This window comes from Carcharhinus amblyrhynchos, chromosome 2 (assembly GCF_965287045.1).
Source record: "Carcharhinus amblyrhynchos chromosome 2, sCarAmb.v2.hapA, whole genome shotgun sequence".
Taxonomy (NCBI): domain Eukaryota; kingdom Metazoa; phylum Chordata; class Chondrichthyes; order Carcharhiniformes; family Carcharhinidae; genus Carcharhinus; species Carcharhinus amblyrhynchos.
In genome coordinates, this window is record NC_137325.1 from 61,056,358 (window position 1) to 61,077,858 (window position 21,501).

The 21,501-nt window shown below is 42.0% G+C and overlaps 1 protein-coding gene across 4 annotated transcripts in view; it reads right to left on the minus strand.

Annotated features, from left to right (window-relative positions):
- The window catches only part of ube2e2 (ubiquitin-conjugating enzyme E2E 2), a 210,138-nt gene that overhangs the window by 29,218 nt on the left and 159,419 nt on the right, over positions 1-21,501 (minus strand). For all 4 annotated transcript variants that reach the window (XM_080206556.1, XM_080206547.1, XM_080206537.1 and 1 more), the window contains exons 4-5: positions 16,417-16,549; positions 8,491-8,638 (exon numbers count right to left, since the gene is read on the minus strand). In XM_080206556.1, the coding sequence (XP_080062682.1) occupies positions 8,491-8,638; positions 16,417-16,549 (281 nt within the window). The remainder of the gene's footprint in view (positions 1-8,490; positions 8,639-16,416; positions 16,550-21,501) is intronic.

Consider the following 21,501-nt stretch of genomic DNA (forward strand, 5'->3'; position numbering starts at 1 on the left):
AGCCCGTGGCCCCTTGTAATTTTTGTATCCAACCTAGGAAAAAGCTTACCTCTGTTCACTCTATCTAGACCCTTCATAATCTTATACACCTCTATTAGATCTCCCCTCATTCTCTGCCTTTCTAAGGAGAACAGCCCCAATTTGCCCAATCCCTCCTCATAGCTCAGTCCTTCCATACCAGGCAGCATCCTGGTGAACCTCTCTGCACTCTCCTTCCAGTAGTAAGGCGACCAGAACTGGACGCAGTACTCCAAATGCGGGCAAACCAACATTCCATACAACTGCAACATTAGATGCCAGCTTTTATACTCTATACCCCTCCCCATAAAGGCAAGCATACCATAGGCCTTCTTCGCCACCTTCTCCACCTGTACTGCCACCTTCAAGTACTTGTGTACTTGCACCCCCAGGTCCCTCTGTGTTTCTATACTCTTAACAGGCCTACCATTTATCGTGTAACGCCCCCCCCTACATTATTTCTTCCAAAATGCATCACCTCGCATTTATCTGGATTAAATTCCATCTGCCATTTCTCTGCCCAATATACCAGCCTATCTATAGCCTGCTGTATTGCCTGACAGTGTTCCTCACTATTAGCACTATTCCTTCCACATCCCTCATGACTTTAAATAATTCTACCAAATGTCCTCTCAGCCTTCTTTTCAAAGAATATTTTCCAAAGGAAAATAGTCCTAATTTCTCCAATCTATTTTCATAACTGAAGTTCCTCATCCCTGGGACCATTCTTATGAATCTTTCCTGTACCCTCTCCAATGCCTTCATAATCTTCCTAAAGTATAACAACCCAAACTGTATGCAAAAGTCCAGCTGAGGCCAAACTGATGTCCCATGCAAGTTCAATATAACCTCCTTTATGCCCCTATTAATAAAACTCAGGATAATGTATACTTTATTAATTGCTCTCGCAATCTGTCCTGCCACCTTCAACTTAAGCACATGTACACCGTCTGCTCCTGCACTCCCTTTAAAATCTGACCATTTAGTTTATATTTGCTTGCCATATTCCAAAATGAATCACTTCACATTTCTCCAGACTGAATTTCATTTGTCACCTGTCCACGCAGTCCAGCAACGTAACTATGTCCTTTTGAAATTCTACACTATCCTCCACACATTCACAATACTCCCAAATTTTGTTTCATCTGTCAGCTTTGAAATTCTGCCTTGTGCACCATAATCTAGGTCATTAACATGTATCAGGTAAATCAAGGGTCCAACGCTGACTCCTGGGAGATGCTACTACAAACTTTCCTCTAGCCCAGAAAGCATCCATTTACCACTATTCTGTTTTCAGTCACTCTGCAAATTCTGTACCCATGTTGTTACTGTCCCTGTTATTATACTGCCTGTTATATTGCTCTAAAGGCTATTGTGTGGCACTGCATTAAATGCCTTCTGGAAATCCATGTATGACACATCAACTGCATTGCCCTCATCAACCCTCTCTGTTGCCATTTTGAAAAACTGCCAGCAAGTTAGTTAAATACCATTCCCCTTAGGAAATCCACATTTGTTCAGATGACTAATAACTTTGTCCCAGCTTGTTGTTTCTAGAAGTTTTTCCCCTTGGGGGAGGCATCAATGACTAGGGGACATAGAATTAAGGTCAGGGCAGAAGGTTTAGAGGAAAAGATTTTTCAAGCAAAGGGTCATGAAGGCATAGACCCTCACCATTTGAGAACTATTTAGAAGTGCACTTGCAATGTCAAGTGCTGAAAAATGGAATCAGAATAGTTAGGTGGTTTTTCTTTGATTGGCACTGACAAGATGGACTTTTCTGTGCTGTTTACATCTATGACTCCCTACCACTGAAATTAAACTCACTGGCCTGTAGCTGGTCAGAGGGGGTGCTGGAGCAACACTCTAGTGCGTCTCAGCAGCACTGCATTACTGATGAGCACACAAAGAAGCTGTAACTAGCCTGGGTACATGGTTAATATGTGGATGTGCCGGCATTGGACTGGGGTAAACACAGTAAAAAGTCTGACAACACCAGGTTTTAGTCCAACCGATTTATTTGATAGTAAACTCACAAGTTTACTCTTCGAAGAGGGAGTCCCCTCGAAAGCTTGTGAGTTTACAATCAAATAAATCGGTTGGACTAAAACCTGGTGTTGTCAGACTTTTTACTACATGGTCAATAGGCATGAGTGAAGAAATCTGCTGATGACAGGACTACCACCGATAGAGATTATGATGCTGCAGGCAAACATCTGTGCTCTTGTTAGTCTGGATCTCTGCAACTTCGCGTAGGTAGTTGCACATCACTCAGGTGACAGATACTACCTTTATAAATACTAGACAACACATCAGCATCACAAGCGATGGGACATCATGGGTTCAGAAGGCATTGAGTCCAGTGCCTGGTGGGGTCAGTGGTGCCTTGCAATAAATACCCTCCTGCAAGGGATTTGGTTGTCATGGTGATGTGCTGAGCTCTTCATTACATGGTGTAGATCTTGAGGATGGTGAACAGAGGTAAGAGGATGAATTTGAGGCAGAGGGAGATGATACTGAACAGAAAGATACCCCTGTTGCATGATGAGGTGGCCCCCTTCTCTCCCACATGGTTGTCAGTCCTCCAACTCCCCTGTGGTACCTCGGGCCCCTGTGGTGCAGTTCCCAGGCAGTGGCATAATCTCTCTCCCTCAATACAACCAGCTGCCTCAGTGACAGTTGGTTTGGGTGGCTGAAACCCACCTCTATTTTCTCTCGCACCATCTTTAATTGGACAGGAAACCTGTCTCCACATCAATTAAGGGCTCATCCCAGGAATATCAGAAGCTGAGGCAGTTTTCTAAAATAAAAACAGACCCAGGGGGCAGATGGGCCCTGTTTTCTTATTTATAAAATCTCAGAATGGTTAAAGCACGTAAGGAAGTTATTTGGTCCATTGGATCTGTGCTGAGTCCCTATGAGATAGCCACTCACCCTCCTTGTCCCTGTAGTCCTTAAAATCTTTGTGTTTCATGTAATGATTTAATTCTCTTTTTGAAAACTGTTATTGAATCTGTATCCACTACATTCTTTGGCAGTGCATTCCAGCTCCTAACTGCTCACTGTGTAAAAATAGCTATTCCTCATGTTGCCAGTTTTTCTTTTGCCAGTCAAACTAACTTAGCATCCTCTGGTCCTTCCACCAATGGGAACAATTTATTTCTATATACTCTTTCCAGACCCCACTTGATTTTGAATACTCCTATCAAATCTCAGGAAGGAGGTCTTGTGGCACAATGGGTAGTATCCCTATCTCTGAGTCAGAAGCTCCAGGTTCCAGTCCCACCCCAGGAATTGATGGCTAAGGAAAATGTGTTCACAACATAGCCAACAGGTTGAGTATCAACCTGCAAAATCCTTGCAACACATGCCAATGGCAGGCAGTAAGAGTGGGAGTCTCTCCTGGTCAGCCATGCTTGATGTAGAGTGATGCCTCTCAAGCCTCAAACAACAGGCTAGTGACAATTCCAGGAAAGACCTCACCACTAGGTCTGAGAACATAAACTCCAATCTAGCTATGTATCTGAAATTTTTCATTCATAGAACCATTCTTGTGAATATTTTTTGCACCCTTTCTAATGTCTTCACATCCTTCCCAAAATGTGGTGCCCAGAACTGATCCTTCAGTTGAAGTTGAATGCTTGTTTTTATACATGTTTAACATAACTTTGCTCCAGATGAGACTTTTTGAAGCTCTTATTACATAACTGTCTAAGGATGGGTGAATATGCAAAAGCAATCAACTGAGATGAACTGGGTTGACAGATTGACATTAGCAATTTGTGAATGCTTTGGACGACTGTGGAAAAGTCAAAGGGAAATGATCCATACAGGTAGCTCTGACATGGAAAGTTAGAACTTAAGAACAGAAGTTGAATCTTCTGATAACAAACTGAATGATAATGTGAAAGTAAATATTACTGAGGTTTGTAATAGCTAGTTGGATACATGGTTTTAAAGATTTGACATTGTTGTACCATTTTGAACATTTCTTCCTAACAAATTTATTAAATAGTGTCAGATTTAGTGAGACTGTATGTTTCCAATTACTTGGGAACGATAAAATATTTTAAATGAATTCCTTTCTCATTCCAAGGAACTAGGACCAGGATTGACTATCTTAGACACATATCAGCTTGCTGCAAGGAATCATAGTAAATTATTTTGGAGGCATCTGGTCTAATAATAAAGAGCTTAATTTCTTCTGTTAGCTGCAAGGACTTGAGATTATTGCATTTTTCTGCTGTTCTGGGTTGGACAATTATCTAGTACCATTATATTATATATTTAGCAATGTTGCATTTGATGGATACAACAATGGCCACCTGTATCAGATAGTCACATTAGATAAAGATCATCAGAAGGGGGCATTGCGTGTCTTGGTTTCTCAGTACGTGATTTAGGCATGACTCAACTTCATCCATGTTTGGTGGATCCCAAATTAATAAAAACAATCACTGCTTGAAATGAAAGCTGTTATTGCATAGCAGTTATTTTACATAGCTGAAAGTACAGATTAGTGTGTGGATAAAGGAAGCTAGATTAATTTGAATTCCAACTCAATGCAAAACTTTTCTATTGCATCACTTTTTACTTGAATGGAGATTACACCTTTCCCTTTTTAAAAAACACAGTATCTCCAGGCAGCTGGGCAACCCTATTAAAAACATCGAGAAGCAAAAAGTTTGTTTTTATTGCATTGCGACAATACTAAGAAAACGCAGTATTTACACAAGATATTTGTTCAAATAAACACATTTTCTTGAGGCTATCTCAATATAAAAATCTTTACTTTTTTATTAAGAACCTGCACTCCTCAGTTGTCCTACCACATCAGATATTTGAATTCAAAACAGAGCTTTTGGCAATTAACTGGGCCCAAAATCATTGTTTGCTCAGTCCTTGGTTGAGGATGAATTCAACTAATCTGTTAAAATGCTCTACCTATGATAAATGCAAAGAAGCAATTAGTACACTATTTACTGGCATCTGTTGCATATGACTATTAGATAAAGTACTAATAATGGATACTTTGCAATATAATAAAGTACTCAAAAAAACACCAAAAAAACCGTGGCTCTCTCATCTTGTCTAGATTTTCTAATAAGTATAAACCTTCTTTGACAACTGCTTCTATTCCTCAGAGGGTTATTTGGCTGTCATTCTCATTTTAGTTTGATGTTTTAATCAGGTTATTTTAAACTGAAATTGGTGAGTGACCAGATTGGAACTATTTTCTATTTACAGTTCAAATGTCATGCAAATTTGAATTCCAAATTAATGATCAAGTAGAACATTTTTGCCTTTGTGCACAAAAACAAATCAAACTGAATTATGTGGCTATAACAAAATTCAGAACTAAATTACATATAAATTGCTTTCTTTGGATCAGATATCTGAGCTAAACAGAGAGGTTGTGAAAACTGGGAAATTTTATACTGCAGACAGGAAATTTTCTTGTGCTATTCAAGATTCTAATGGGTGTAGATAAATAATATGTTCAACATAATCATTATACCATGGTAGCAGAAACTCACACTTAGGAAAAGGGGAGTTCAGAAGAGGGAAGGTGAACTGTTTATATATATCTACTTTACATATAGGATGGGTATATGGGCAACCTGTATAGGAAGGCAATGTTAAAGAATTGTATGGACAAAGTGAACAAGGAACTGAGTATATATTTTATAATGGGAATGAGTATGTGGCACTGAGAAAGCCAGTATCTGCTATATTTTTTCATTTTTGAACCAGCCAGATAGATTGCAAGGTCTCTTAAGTGATCTGATAACTTAAAAAGGAAGGATATAAAAGAAAAAGCTTGCATTTATATAGCACTTTGCACAAGTGCCAGACATCTAACCATTTTACATGAAGTACTTTTTGAAATGTAATCACTGTTGTAATGTAGGAAACACAGTAAGAAGTCTCACAATGCCAGGTTGAAGTCCAACAGGTTTATTTTGTAGCCATTTGGCCTCTGATCTTCAGATAAGTGTTCTCCAAGGTGGCCTTCATGATACATGACAACGCAGAGTTGCTGAGCAGAGACTGACGGCCAAGCTCGGCACACACGAGGACAGCCTCAACTGGGATCTTGGATTCATGTCACACATCTGTAACCCCCATGACTTGCCTGGGCTTGGAAAATCTCACTAACTGTCCTGGCTGGAGACAATACACATCTCTTTAACCTGTGCTTAACCCTCTTTCCACTCACATTGTCTGTACCTTTAAGACTTGATTACCTGTAAAGACTTGCATTCCAACCGGCGGCGCGGGCTCATTGGGACGAAGGGCCTATTTCCCGTGCTGTGTTGTTCTTTATTCTTTGTAACCTTTACCTTGTAAATTGGGACTGTGTCTTCAAATGCCCTGTTTGTGAACAGAACTCCCACTTAATTGATGAAGGAGCAGCTCTCCGAAAGCTAGAGGCTTGTGCTATCAAATAAACCTGTTGGACTTTAACCTGATGTTGTGAGATTTCTTATTGTGCCCATGTTTTGTGAGACAACAAAGTAGAGCATCGATATTTTGTTTATGCCATGGTAAGAGCATGTGAACAGTCACTTCAAAGCTTAAATGTACTGAATATAAAACTATTAAATATGAAATCCTATAGACCATGAACCCCCGTCACCTCACCCCCGACGTCTCCACCTCTTCCTCGCAGGTTAAAGTCCAACAGGTTTATTTGGAATCACAAGCTTTCAGGATGCTGCTCCTTCATCAGCTGAGTGGAGAGATAGGTTTCACAAACACAGCATACATAGATAAAGATACCATTGCAAGATAACGGTTGGAATGTGAGTCTTTTCAGTAATCAAGTCTTTACAGGTTCAGATAGTGCAAGTGGAAAGAGGAATAATCACAGGTTAAAGATGTGTGTATTGTCTCAAGCCAGGACAGTTAGTAGGATTTTGCAAGCCCAGAACAAATGGTGGGGGTTACATGTAGTGTGGCATGAACCTAAGATTATGGTTGAGGCCATCCTCACGCATGCGGAACTTGGCTATCAGTTTCTGCTCGGCGATTCTGCGTTATCGTGTGTCTTGAAGGCTGCCTTGGAGAACACTTACTCGAAGATTGGTGGCTAAATGCCCTTGACTGTAGAAGTGTTTCCTGACTGGAAGGGAACACTCCTGCTTGATGATTATCGTGCGTGTCCATTCATCCATTGTTGTAGCGTCTGCATGGTCTTGCTGATACATCACGCCTCAGGCATCCTTTCCTGCAGCGTATGAGGAAGTGACAATGTTGGCCGAATCACATAAGTATGTACTGTCTACCTGGTGGGTGGTGTTCTCATATGAGATGGTGGTATCCAGGTCGATGATCCAGCACGTCTTGCAGAGGTTGCCACGGTGAATATCTCGCAAAGGCCATCCCACAACCCCACTACTTGCCTTGAAACAATCAGGCAACCTCAAACAGACCATTATATGCAGAAAACTACCAAATCTTCAGGAGAACAGCGACCATGACACCACACAACCCTGGCAAGATGTGCTGGATCATCAACATGGACACCATTATCACACGTGAACCACTACCCACCAGGTACATAGTACATACTCATGCAACTCGGCCAATGTTGTCTACCTCATACACTGCAGATAAGGATGTCCTGGGGCATGGTACATCAGCAAGACCATGCAGATGCTGCAACAACAGATGAATGGACATCGCGTGACAATCTCCAGGCAGAAGCGTTCCTTTCTAGTCGTGGAACAGAGCAGAGTCAAGGGCATTCAGCCTTTGATCTTTGGGTATGCATCCTCCAAAGTAGCCTTCAAGATACACGACAATGCAGAATTGCCGAGCAGAAACCGATAGCCAAGTTCTGATAGCACGAGGACAGCCTCAACCGGGATCTTGGGCTTGTGTCACACTACATGTAACCCCCACCATTTAGCCTGAGCTTGTAAAATCCTACTAACTGTCCTGGCTTGAGACAATTCACACCTCTTCAATCTGTGATTATCCCTCTCTCCACTCACACTATCTATACCAGTAAAGACTTGATTACCTGAAAAGACTTGCATTCCAACCATTATCTTGCAATTGTGTTTTTGTCTATATATGCCCTGTTTGTGAAACCTATCTATCCAGTCATCTGATGAAGGAACAGCATTCCGAAAGCTTGTGATCCCAAATAAACCTATTGGACTTTAACCTGGCGTTGTGAGACTTCTTATTATGCCCACCCCAGTCCAACACCAGCATCTCCTCACCACCACAAAATATGGTACTGGTGAAGCCTTAAAACAAATTTAAGTTGCCTTTAGGGAAGGTTGTTGAAACCTAAGAATTGCAAACAAAGTAAGAAAAATACTGATTAATACTGTGGGTGGAAATCTTTCCTTGCATTTATTTTACTTTTATTTCAGATGTTCAATGTTTGCAGTTAATTTTTTCACCACAAAAATAAAGATGAGATGTAAAGAAATGAAGGACTGTAATTCCACTTACCAGGATTGCAATCTGTAAGAAGAGAACAAATTGACAGAAGAACCTTGGAGATGGTCAGTGCTGGGCTCCAGTTATCCTTCAGGATATCCAGACAGATCACTCCTTGGCTGTTGATATTGCAGTGATAGATCCTGGTTCGGAAAGTCACCTGTCAAATTAAGGAAAAAAAATCAGACCTTTACAGCAGCTGAGATCAGTTTTATGCACTTCCAGAAGTCGGGAAACGTATATTTACATGCTACACAGGATTGCCACCAGATTACAGTGAAATTGTTACAAAGTAAATGAGATCCTGCATCTAGAGGATCCAACAGCAAATTTTCAAGAACGCTTCAAAAGGGGTAGTGCTGACTTGGGAGTAAATATTATCTCAGAAAAGGTGTTCTGTCTGCAGGTAAGAGGTTGGTTTCCCATCACCATGTACCTTCCCCAATTACTTGTTTTTCTGACTGCTGTGGTGCGTGTCCTGTATTGTAAACTAGGCTATTACCATAATACTGGCTCCTGAGGAAGCATTACAGAGCCACTTCTTGAAAGTAGTTCCATAATATAAACAAATATACTGACATACTTTTGGTACTCAGGGAGTCCTAAATAAAACTTTTACTTTTAGAAAATGCCACTTGTGAAAATTGTCATTTCTGCTGGTCCATGGCCCTGCTACATATAGTTGGCGACACAAAGCTGGGTGGGAAGGTGAGCTGTGAGGAGAATGCAGAGGTCCATTAGTGTGATTTAGGCAAATTGAGTGAGTGGGCAAGTGATTGGCAGATCAGTATAAGTTGAATAAATGAGAGGTTATCCACTTTAGTAGCAAAATCATTAGAAGGAGTAATTTGACAAGGAAGTATTCCATGAATGGTGTTGTAGGGCAATATCGAGGATTGAGTCTTTTATATTTTAATTTATATGTCCATTCATATTTTATTTAATTTCAGTTGAATACATTGCAGGGCAACACAGAGTAAGCCCAAAGATCTAGACCTCACCAGAGGGAAGGAAAGGGTTCATGCAGACAGCTAGAGGCCTGCTCTGCCAACAGATAATGATTAACACATGCTATCAACTGACGTGCTCATCAGCTGATGAGGTCATTCAAATTATCATGACAATGGGAGAACTGACATTGAGATAGCCAGGCTCCACTTAGTCTAGGGATGATATAGTCTTCCATAAAACATGATCATCTAGCAGAGGGGAATAATGATTAACACATCAGTGCAAATCAATTGGGCAAATACAACACTTCGACATTATAATCGAGTAAATGGAACTGCCCAAGAAACTGATTAACAAAGTTGTACTAAATTGCAATGCAGTGTGCATAATGAGATTAAAAGAACCATTTTGTATCCAACTCGAGGAATTAATATGCTAATGTAAACCTTTGTGACTTGAAGCACTACATTAACCTGTACCAATTTACCAGGGGCAGAGAGAACTCGCAGGCAACCTGAGATTTCAGACCCGAGTTCAGCTCTCCCTCGCGCATGTGAAATAAAACCTTTTCTTTAAGTTCGACACGGTCTCCAAGACTCAGCTTATTTTATTTCCCTCCTACAATTGGCGCTGCGGAGCAGGGTACCATACCGGATGCCTGGTGACTACGTGCCTCCAACTGGGGTGAGTACATTTATTTTACCACCCATAGTTAGGGGAGCCAGTCATTGGTCAGTTGTAAGTTGCGGTACTAAAAGAACTATATGAAGGAAGAGTCTGATTGTGTGAGCTTGAAGGAAATCAAGGGGTCATGCCGTGTGCCCCCATAATATTGATGAGAAAACTTAAGTAAGGAGTTTTAGCAAAGCTTGCATATAAAACCCACGATGTGGAGATGCCGGCGTTGGACTGGGGTAAACACAGTAAGAAGTCTCACAACACCAGGTTAAAGTCCAACCAATTTATTTGATACTAAACTCACAAGCTTTCGGGGTTTGCCCCTTCATCAGGTGAATGGAGAGTTCTGGCCTCAGACAGAGCATATAACAGCACACACAGTTGACAGATAACTGATTAGAATGCGAGTCTTTACAACTAACCTGCTATTCAAGTCTTAAAGATGCAGACAATGTGAGTGGAAAGAGCATTAGGCATAGGTTAAAGAGATGTGTATTGTCTTCAGACCCTGTGCGAGAATCTTTCTGGCTACGTCGAGGGCACCCTGAAACCTACTGTACAAAGAACCCCCAGCTTTTGTCACGACACTACGGACTTCCTACAGAAACTCAGCACACATGAAGCAGTTGAACCAGGGACGCTCCTCGTCACAATGGATGTCTCGGCGCTGTACACCAGCATCTCCCATGATGAAGGCATTGCTGCAACTGCCTCAGCACTCGATGCTGACAACTGCCTGTTTCCAGATGCAATTTTACAACTCATCCGCTTCATCCTGGACCACAATGTCTTCACCTTCAACAACCAGTTCTTCATCCAGACACAGGGAAAAGCCATGGGGACCAAATTTGCACCTCATTATGCCAACATCTTCATGCACAGGCTCGAACAAAACTTCTTCACTGCACAGGACCTTCAACAGATGCTACATACTAAGAAAGAATAACAAAGATACATCGATGACATTTTCTTCCTTTGGATTCATGGTGAACAATTATTGAAACAACTATATGATGACATCAACAAGTTCCATCCCACTATCAGACTCACCATGGACTATTCTCTGGAATCGGTTGTGTTCTTGAACACCCGCATCTCCATCAAGGATGGTCACCTCAGCACCTCACTGTACCGCAAGCCTACAGATAACCTCACGATGCTCCACTTCTCCAGCTTCCACCCTAAACACGTTAAAGAAGCCATTCCCTATGGACGAGCCTACCATATACACAGGATCTGCTCAGATGAGGAGGATCATGACAGACACCTCCAGACGCTGAAAGGTACCCTCGTAAGAACAGGATATGGCGTTCATCTTATCAATCGACAGTTCCGACGTGTCACAGCGAAAAACTGCACCGACCTCCTCAGAAGACAAACATGGGACACAGTGGACAGAGTACCCTTTGTCGTCCAGTACTTCCCTGGAGCGGAGAAGCTACGACATCTTCTCCGGAGTCTTCAACATATCATTGATGAAGATGAACTTCTTGCCAGGGCCATCCACACACCCCCACTTCTTGCCTTCAAACAACTGCACAACCTCAAACAGACCACTGTTCGCAGCAAACTACCCAGCCTTCAGGAGAACAGTGACCACAACACCACACAACCCTGCCACAGCAACCTCTGCAAGACATGCCGGATCATCGACACAGATAACATCATCTCACGAGAACACCATCCACCAGGTACACGGCCCATACTCTTGCAACTCGGCCAACATCGTCTACCTAATACGCTGCAGGGAAGGATGTCCCAAAGTATGGTACACTGGGGAGACCATGCAGACGCTACAACAATGGATGAATGAACATCGCTTGACAATCACCAGGCAAGACTGTTCTCATCCTGTTGGCAAACACTTCAGCAGTCATGGGCATTTGGCCTCTGATCTTTGGGTAAGCATTCTCCAAGGCGGCCTTCACGACACACGACAGCGCAGAATCGCTGAGTAGAGACTGATAGCCAAGTTCTGCACACATGAGGATGGCCTCAACCGGGATCTTGGGTTCATGTCACATTATCTGTAACCCCCATGACTTGCCTGAAATTGCAACATCTCACTTACTGTCCTGTCTGGAGACAATACACATCTCTTTAACCTATGCCAAATGCTCTCTCCACTCACGTTGTCTGCATCTTTAAGACTTGAATAGCAGGTTAGTTGTAAAGACTCGCACTCTGATCAGTGTTCTGTAAACTGTGTGTGCGTCCATATGCCCTTCTCTGATCAGAACCTTCCACACACCTGACGAAGGACCAGTGTTTCCGAAAGCTTGTGGGTTTATTATCAAATAAACTGGTTGGACTTTAACCTGGTGTTGTGAGACATTTTATACTTGAGCAGCGCAGTGGGCTGGGAGAATCCTGACCAATGTTTAATTAAGAAGTTATTTGTGATTGTGCATTAAAACTTTCTCTTGAGTAATTTACAAAATGCAATTAAAATATACAATATGTTCAATCTGTAATTAAAATGTATACATTTGTCATTCATTATAGAACTTTACAACATAAAACAAGACCATTGCACTGGTGTTAGCTATCTGAAAGAGCCACCTAGAGAGTTCCATGCCTTCCACCAAACCAATATAAGTTTTTTTTTCCCCAAATAATTATCTACTTTCAATTTGAAAGATTATAGATTTTGCTTCCACAAACATTTCTGGTAGGGCATTCCAAGTTCTAACTATCTCTGCATTAAAATAATATTTTCATAACTCTCCATTCTTTTGTTGTTGATCTTAGATTTATGGTCTCTAATTACCAAGTGATGAGCGGAAATAGCTTCTCCTTAGTTATCTATTAAAACTTAAAAACTCTGAATATCTCTGACTAATCTCCTCTTGATTTTCTAATGAAAAGAGCCCCAGGATCCTTCATCTCCTACCAACCTGAAAACTACTCATTCTTGTTACTGTTTTGGTTCATTGCTTCAGTACAGTATCTATTCTTCCTGGATATGTCAATGAAATTTGAACACAAATGCCCGGGATTTGATGAAGTGTATCCCAGGACACTGTGGGGGCTGGGGAGGAAATTGCAGGTCCCCTAGCAGAGATATTTGAATCATGATAGTCACAGGTGAGGTGCCTGAAGATTTGAGGGTGGCAAATGTTGTCTTTGTTTAAAAAGGGCTGCAGGGAAAAGCCTGGGAACTACAGGCCGGTGAGCCTCATGTCTGTGGTGGGTACGTTATTGGAAGGTATTTTGAGAGTTAGGATCTACACGCATTTAGAGGCACATGGACTGATTAGGGACAGTCAGAATGGCTTTGTGAGTGGAAAATCATGTTCATAAAGTTGATTTGAGTTTTTTGAAGGTGTAACCAACAAGGTAGATGAGGGCAGCGCAGTTGATGTTGTCTACATGGACTTTCACAAGGCCTTTGACAAGGTACCACATGGTAGGTTGTTGCCTAAGGTCAAATCTCACGGGATCCAGGGTGAGGTAGCCAAATGGATACAAAATTAGCTTGATGACAGAAGACAGAGGGTGGTTGTAGAGGGTTGTTTTTCAAACAGGATGCCTGTGACCAGTGGTGTGCCTCAGGGATCAATGATATTAATGATTTGGATGAGAATTTAGTAAGCATGGTTAGTAAGTTTGCAGACGACACTAAGATTGGTGGCATAGTGGACAGTGAAGAAGGTTATCTAGGATTGCAACAGGATCTTGATCAATTGGGACAGTGGGCTGACAAATAGCAGATGCAGTTCAATTTAAGTAAGTATGAGGTGATGCATTTTGGTCAACTGAATCAGGGCAGGACTTACTCAGTTAATGGTAGGGCATTGGAGAGAGTTATAGAGCAAAGAGATCTAGGTTCATAGCTCCTTGGAAGTAGAGTCACAAGTGGAGAGTGCTGAAGAAGGCATTCAGCATGCTTGGTTTCATTGGTCAGAACATTGAATACAGGAGTTGGGACGTCTTGTTGAAGTTGTACAAGACATTGGTAAGGCCACACTTGGAATAATGTGTACAGTTCTGGTCACCCTATTATAGAAAGGATAATAAACTAGAAACAGTGTAGAAAAGATTTACTAGGATGCTACTAGGACTTGATTGATTTAAGTTATAAGGAGAGGCTGGATAGACTCGAACTCTTTTTCTCTGGAGCGTAAGAGGCTTAGGGGTGATCTTACAGAGGTCTACAAAATAATGAGTGGCATAGGTCAGCTAGATAGTCAATAACTTTTCCCAAAGGTAGGGGAATCTAAAACTAGAGGGCATAGGTTTAAGGTGAGAGGGGAGAGATACAAAAGGGTCCAGAGGGGCACTTTTTTCACACAGTGGGTGATGAGTGTCTGGAACAAGCTCCCAGAGGTAGTAGAAGAGGTGAGCACTATTTTGTCTTTTAAAAAGTGTTTAGACAGTTACATGGATAAGATGGGTATAGAAGGATATGGCCAAACGTGGGCAGTTGGGACTAGCTCAGGGGTTAAAAATGGGGTGGCATGGATAAGTTGGGTCAAAGGATCTGTTTCCATGCTGTAAACCTCTATAATTCTATGACTCTATGACAATATTCTAATTTGGATCTAACCTCATTTTTGCATTACTTGTGCTGCAGCCTATGCCCCAATTTTTTTTAATTTGTTCATGGGATGTGGGCTAGGTCAGCAGTTAGTGCCCATCCTTAACTGCCCTTGAGAAGCTGTTGATGAACTGCTTTCTTGTACCGCTGCAGTCCATAAATTGTAGGAATATGCATTGTGCTGTTAGGAAAGGGCTTTCATGATTTTGATCCAACAACAATGGATGAATGGCAATATCTTTCTAAGTCAGGATGTTGTGTGGTTTGGAGGGCAACTCAAATGTGGTGTGGCCATGCATCTGCTATCCTTGTCCTTCTAGGTGGTTTGGAAGGTGCTGTTGAAGGAGCCTTGGTGAGTTGTTGCACCGTATTTTGTAAATGGCACACACTTGCTGCCACTGTGCATCGGTGGCGGAGAAAGTGTGTTTAAGGTGGTGGATGGGTTGCCTTGTCCTGGATGGTTTTCAGCTTCTTGCATGTTGTTGGAGCTGTACACATCCAGAAAAGTGAGGAGTATTTCATCATACTATTAACTTGTACCTTGTAGATGGTGGACAGGTTTTGGAGACTTAGGAAGTGAATTACTTTTTTCAGAGTTCCCAGCCTCTGACCAGCCCTAGTAGTCACAGTATTTACATGGTTGGTCCTGTTCAGTTTGTGATCAATGGTAACACTAGAATGTTGATAATAGGGGATCGATGATAATGCCACTGAATGCCAAAGGGTGATGGGTTAGATTCTCTCTTGTTGGAGATGGTCATTGCCTGGCGCTTGTGTGGCTTAACTGTCCTTGCTACTTCTCAGCCCAAGCTGGAACATTGTACAGGACTTGCTGCATCTGAGCATGAACCTTGGACTTCATATGCTGCATTTTTATGGACTAATCAAGTTTTAAATATTTTTACATTGGAATGTTGATGTCTGCATTTTATCTTATGCCATGTCCCACTCATCTGTTACCCCCATGTCCTTGTTGAGCCACAGAGACTGATCCTCCAATGACTCAAACTTAACAATTTAATCCTCAGCCTCCCCGCCGCCCCCCCTTACCCCATAACCTCCACCAATGCTACAACACATCCACAATGTCTACAATCTTCTGACTTCTCTTGTGCAGACCCCTTCCTTTGCCACACCACTGGCAACTAAATTTTGTGGCCCCCACAGTGGATTTGCAGTTGGAGTGGGGTGTAAAATTCACTAGATAGCTTTTCTATTCCCCACCTGCCCACCAGAAACTGGGTGAGCCTTGGGCAGCTGCCTGCTCTCTTGCCACTTGAGGACCTTAATTGCCCAATTCTTGGCCATTTTCCATGTCTGAAATTTTACAGTTGCGTGGAGTTGGTCAGGGATATAGGAGACAGGGGGTTTTGACAACATGTGCAATTTTCTATGGTTTGCCCAGTAAATACTGTGGCTACAAGGGTAGGTCAGAGGCTGGGACACAGGAAAGGGACTTTAATCTCCTTTCCCCTGTGCTTGGTTTTCAGCAGCTTACATTTAAATGAGTGTGAAACAGAAGTGAAGGAAAGGCTTGCAAGAGAAACCGTAGGGTACAGAAAGACTGAAAGTGTCTTTTCCTTTACCAATATCCTTGGCTAGGCAAAAACTGGTCGAAGCAGATGAGAATTTTCAGTCTAAAAGAATTGGAGCGGTAAGATCAGTTCAGAAACATTGAGACATATGCCATTATTTCATTCAAAACACTTCACATTGTTTAGCCAAATGCTTTTTGCTTTTGATTTATTTTGCTGTTCAGGAATACACACCTTGGGTGGCTTGAAGGGATAGTCAGGTGAAAATGCGATATCTAAGAAGAAAACACCACCCTCGTACACTGAGCCTGGGGGTCCCAGGATAGTTGACCTCCATTCATAGATATTGTCTCCTTTGGGCCCAGCACTGTAACAGAAGAAACATTTCATAAATATACATGGAATAATTACCCTGTACACTCATCTCCAAAAATGATAGTTACAACTCAAATCAGAGAATCCCTACAGTGCAAAAGGTGGCCATCTGGCCCATCAAGAATGCACTGACTCTCTAGCAAAGCATCTTACAAAGGACCTATCCCCATAACCCCATGTATATATCCTGCTAATCCCCTTAACCTACACATCTTGGGATATTAAGGCACAATTTAGCATGGCAATCAATCTAACCTATACATCTTTGGACTGTGGGAGGAAACCAGAGCACCCAGAGGAAACCTATGTAGACATGGGGAGAATCTGCAACCTTCAGAGTCACCTAAGGTCAGAATTGAACCCAGGTCCCTGGCGCTGTGAGGCAACAGCGCTGGAATTCTCTGCCCGTTGAAGTGGTGGAGGCTGCCTCGCTAAATATTTTTAAGACGCGGGTTGATGGGTTTTTGATAAGAGAGGGGATTAAGGGTTATGGGGAGAGGGCGGGAAAGTGGAACTGAGCCACGACAGATCAGCCATGATCTTATTGAATGGCGGGGTAGGCTCGAAGGGCTAGATGGCCTACTCCTGCTCCTATTTCTTATGTTCTTGTGTTCATCCCATCAATGTATAAATATATTACAGCAGGGGGGATATAAAGTGGATATAAAAAAATTCTTTGAAATTAAAATATGTTCTCCATCTAATCAAAGCTGTTACAAAATACCGTAGTGTGAGAACAATCTTTTCAAGCCGTTGAACCCTGGTAAGCCTTCTCCTCCCTCCCACCCCCAGTTAGGTCTTACAACAGTATTTATATTTGTTACAGAAAGTTCAGATATAAAGAGCATTAGGAGATTAAGTATGTGCTGATTTTCATAATAAGTCTTGTGGGGTAGAAGACAGAGTATGTTGAATTCTTTGCCTTTCACCAAGCATCTGTTTCAACTTATCAGAACTCTAAAGAGAAAAAATAAAATTTGATTAACGATACAGACATTTGGAACAGCACATTGATTCGACAGCAATTGATTGTTGCTCTTAAGAACCATGCAAATCTTTCTACACATTATTTCAACTGAATTGGGTTGTGTCCCTGCCTCAGAACCAAATGCAGTATGTGTTCAAGTCCCAGTTCAGGACCTGATGGTCCTGGAAGATGTGTTCATAATGCTGCCAAAACAGCTTGGTTATCAACCTCTAAATCTTTCCAACATGCCAATAGAACAGCGTTTTCATCAGCCATGCTTGGTGAGGAGTGATGCCCCTCAAGCTTTAGCTTCTGGCTTTAGTTTGGTGATCTGTCCCAGGAGAAACGATCTATAGAAACCAGAAGTAAGCATGTACTTTGCCTGCCTCATGTGTATCTAGATGTGGGAAATCTTCTAAGTCTTATTAGTTCCACCAATTGCTGTCATGCAGACTGTGTGCAGCTTCTGAAAAGTACAGAATATATGGCTCAAATATACTGAGGATGGCATTTTTTTTACTGGTTTTCCCAGCATGAATTGGTTATAAAACTTTATACTTCAGTGTGCCATGAAGTAAACAGTTTGTATAGTTATGGTAAAGCAGGTATCCAAACTGAGATCTGTGTAACAGTTCTGGTTATTCAACACAGGTTTTCTGGCTTTAATAAAGTTGGGATTTCAGAATTTCATATGTTTACCAACTAGCTTCTCAAGCAAACTTGCTCCCTGACCCAAAAACAGAGCTAACGTTTCAATTCTGGATGACTCTTCATCAGAGCTCTGAACAGATGCTGTCAAACCTGCTGAGATTTTCCAGGATTTTCTGTTTTTGTTCCTGGAATTCCCTCCCTAACAGCACTGTAGGTATACCTACACCTCAAGAATGCAGCAGTTCAAGGTGACAGTTCACCATCACCTTCTGAAGGGCAACTAGGGAAAGGCAATAAATGCTGGCTTTGCCAATTATGCCCACACTTCATAAATAGCTTTTTAAAAATTCCTGACAACCCATAGTCTCTCCCCATCAAATTCATGCTCCAAACTCCCACTGCCAACTCAAGCTCTGGTCACCCTTGGCTAACTCATGCTCCAAACCCCTGATACTGATTCATGTTTCATTCTCCCTCAACCAACTCACGCTGTTACCCGGCCCATGTTGCGACCTGGCAGAGTCCCCAGCCCACATTCTGATAACTCATCTCATTCAATAATGCTCTGCATTCTCTGCACACCAAGCTTTTATGTGTCTTGCCAAACCAATATCTCTCTCTTTTCTCTTTGCTCTCTACTCCCTGACAGTAGCTCACCTGCCAGCCAGACTCTGGGCAGAAGCTTTGCTAAGTGAGGATTACTTGTTTGCATACGATTTTTCAGTGGCTGGCTAATTAAGAGTCAACAGGTGAAGAGGCCAACCACAAAGGCAGCAGATACTGAAAGATAGGCAATGTGAAGTGACTTCACATTGTGAAAGGGGCAAACAGCAAGTTTAACGGGTTGTCAGCATTCAATATTATGAAGACTGTCAAGATATCTGTGGAAGAACAGCACAGGGGTAGCACTGCTGCCTCACAGCGTCAGGGACCTGGGTTCAATTCAGGCCTTGGATGACTGTGGAGTTTGCATGTTCTTCCTGAGTCTGCATGGCTTTTCTCTGGGTGCTCCGGTTTCCTCCCACACTTCAAAGATATGTAGGTTAGGGGGATTAGTGGGGTAAACGTGGGGTTACGGGAAAGGGCCTGGGTGGGATGTTCTGTCAGAGTCGGTGCAGACTTGATGGGCCAAATGGTCTCCTTCTGTATTGTAGGGATTATATGAAGGAAAGAAAATTGGCTGAGAAAATGGCAGAAGGAAGACAACCATTGGCCCCATGATTTAGTAATAGGCATATGGAGGTGGACTGGTAAATTGAGGCGACAGTAGAAATGCAGCAAGAAAATGCTTTATTGGTGTGGAAATAACAATGAATGAAAGTTGTCAAACTCCCAGAGGACCACAGACTGCCTTCCCTCCTTTTTGAGAGAGAGAGAGAGAGCGCTGAGTGGTGCTGATTTAACCTGAGGATCAACATACCTCAGGCAGGGGACAGGGCCTTCATGAATAACCTCAGATGATATGAGAATTGACATCGTTCTGTATTTCAAACCAGCCACCCAGCCCACTGAGCTAACCAACCCTCAATAAGGAATGAGAGTCAAATGAACATCAATGTATTAGCACGTTACAAATCCCACTTGCAAGCGACTCGATGTGCCTTGCCTGTAGCTCGTGGGGTCCTTTATCTTGCATCACCTAGACAGCAGCCTCCTCTTTCTCAATCAACCATATTCTCAGTAAAAAGTCTCACAACACCAGGTTAAAAATCCAACAGATTTATTTGGGGGCACATTGGGAGTCATGATGGGGGCATGTCAGGGGTCAGTAGGGAGGACCTTTTGGAAGGACTTTGATGTCAGCAGTCCATGTTAGGAAGAAAGTTGGGGAATATGCTGCCAATGAGGAGGTCAATGGGAAAAGAGGGAGGTCTCCCAGCGCACTGTGAAATTGGGGCATCCTTGCATAATGACACTTAAGTGACTGAGTGCTGAGTGCGGGCTGGAGCACTCCAAATGGACTGGTGCAAATCACACAGTTTCTCGTGGTTATGACCTCAGAATTTTTTTTGGGAAAGTTCACCCTTAGTCTATTTTGTAATACAAGTTAATCAATAATTTTAGGAAGAGCCTCATAATCTATTCACATCAAAGTGTAGGCCAAGTTAGATGCCTATCTATTTAGGAGAGATAATGATTCCCTGTACATTTAAAGGGTGTTTTATTTTAGCTTTTATTTAATTCAAGAGCATTTTTTTGTGTGTTAAATGTAACAAATAAATATGAGGAAACAGGTGAACATGATAAATAGATAAAAATTATGGTAGTTTTATCATTAGCAGTATTTATTCTCATCCTATGACAGATGAAAGAAATTGAAGGCTACATCTGAAAAGCATGTTCAAGTTTGAGTGAAGGAAACAAAATTTAAAAGTGAGTTCTGAAGTCACATTCAGAATATTATGATGGAAGGGCAAAATTTCCTCTGGGGTGATAAGCATATCCATTAACATTCAATTATTAGTCAGCCACCTTCCTTCTGCAACTCACAATTTCATGATTCACATAAACATTTGATGGTGAAGCAAACAAAACAGACTTCATTGATCACTGCATGTATGAATCTATCTGTAAACTGAGGGTTGCTTATTGTTTCTCTATATTTCAAGCCCTCTTAAAAAAAACTGTCAAGAAGCATCCTTACTTATATACCATATTTTGCCTACATCAAAAGGAGCATGTCATACGACCTCAGGATGTGTCTACTTTGGGATTCTTTGAAACCTGTAAATTTACACAGACATAGTTGTTTACTTCATAGATATATTTCTTATTAGGTCTTCCTGATTAAACTGTTCTCAAATCTTGTTGAATAGATTTACTAATGGTTATTTTTCCGTATTATAGTTAATAACAAAGAACAATACAGCACAGAAAACAGGCCCTTCGGCCCTCCAAGCCTGCACCGCTCACTGGTCCAACTAGACCATTCGTTTGTATCCCTCCATTCCCAGTCTGCTCATGTGACTATCCAGATAAGTCTTAAACAATCCCAGCATGTCCGCCTCTACCACCCTTCTTGGCAGTGCATTCAGGCCCCCGCCACTCTCTGTGTAAAAAAACGTCCTGATATCTGAGTTAAACCTCGCCCCTCTCACCTTGAACCTGTGACCCCTCGTGATCGTCACCTCCGACCTGGGAAAAAGCTTCCCACTGTTCACCCTATCTCTACCCTTCATAATTTTATACACCTCTTTTAGGTCTCCCCTCATTCTCTGTCTTTCCAGGGAGAACAACCCCAGTTTACCCAATCTCTCCTCATAGCTAAGACCCTCCATACCAGGCAACATCCTGGTAAACCTCCTCTGCACTCTCTCCAAAGCCTC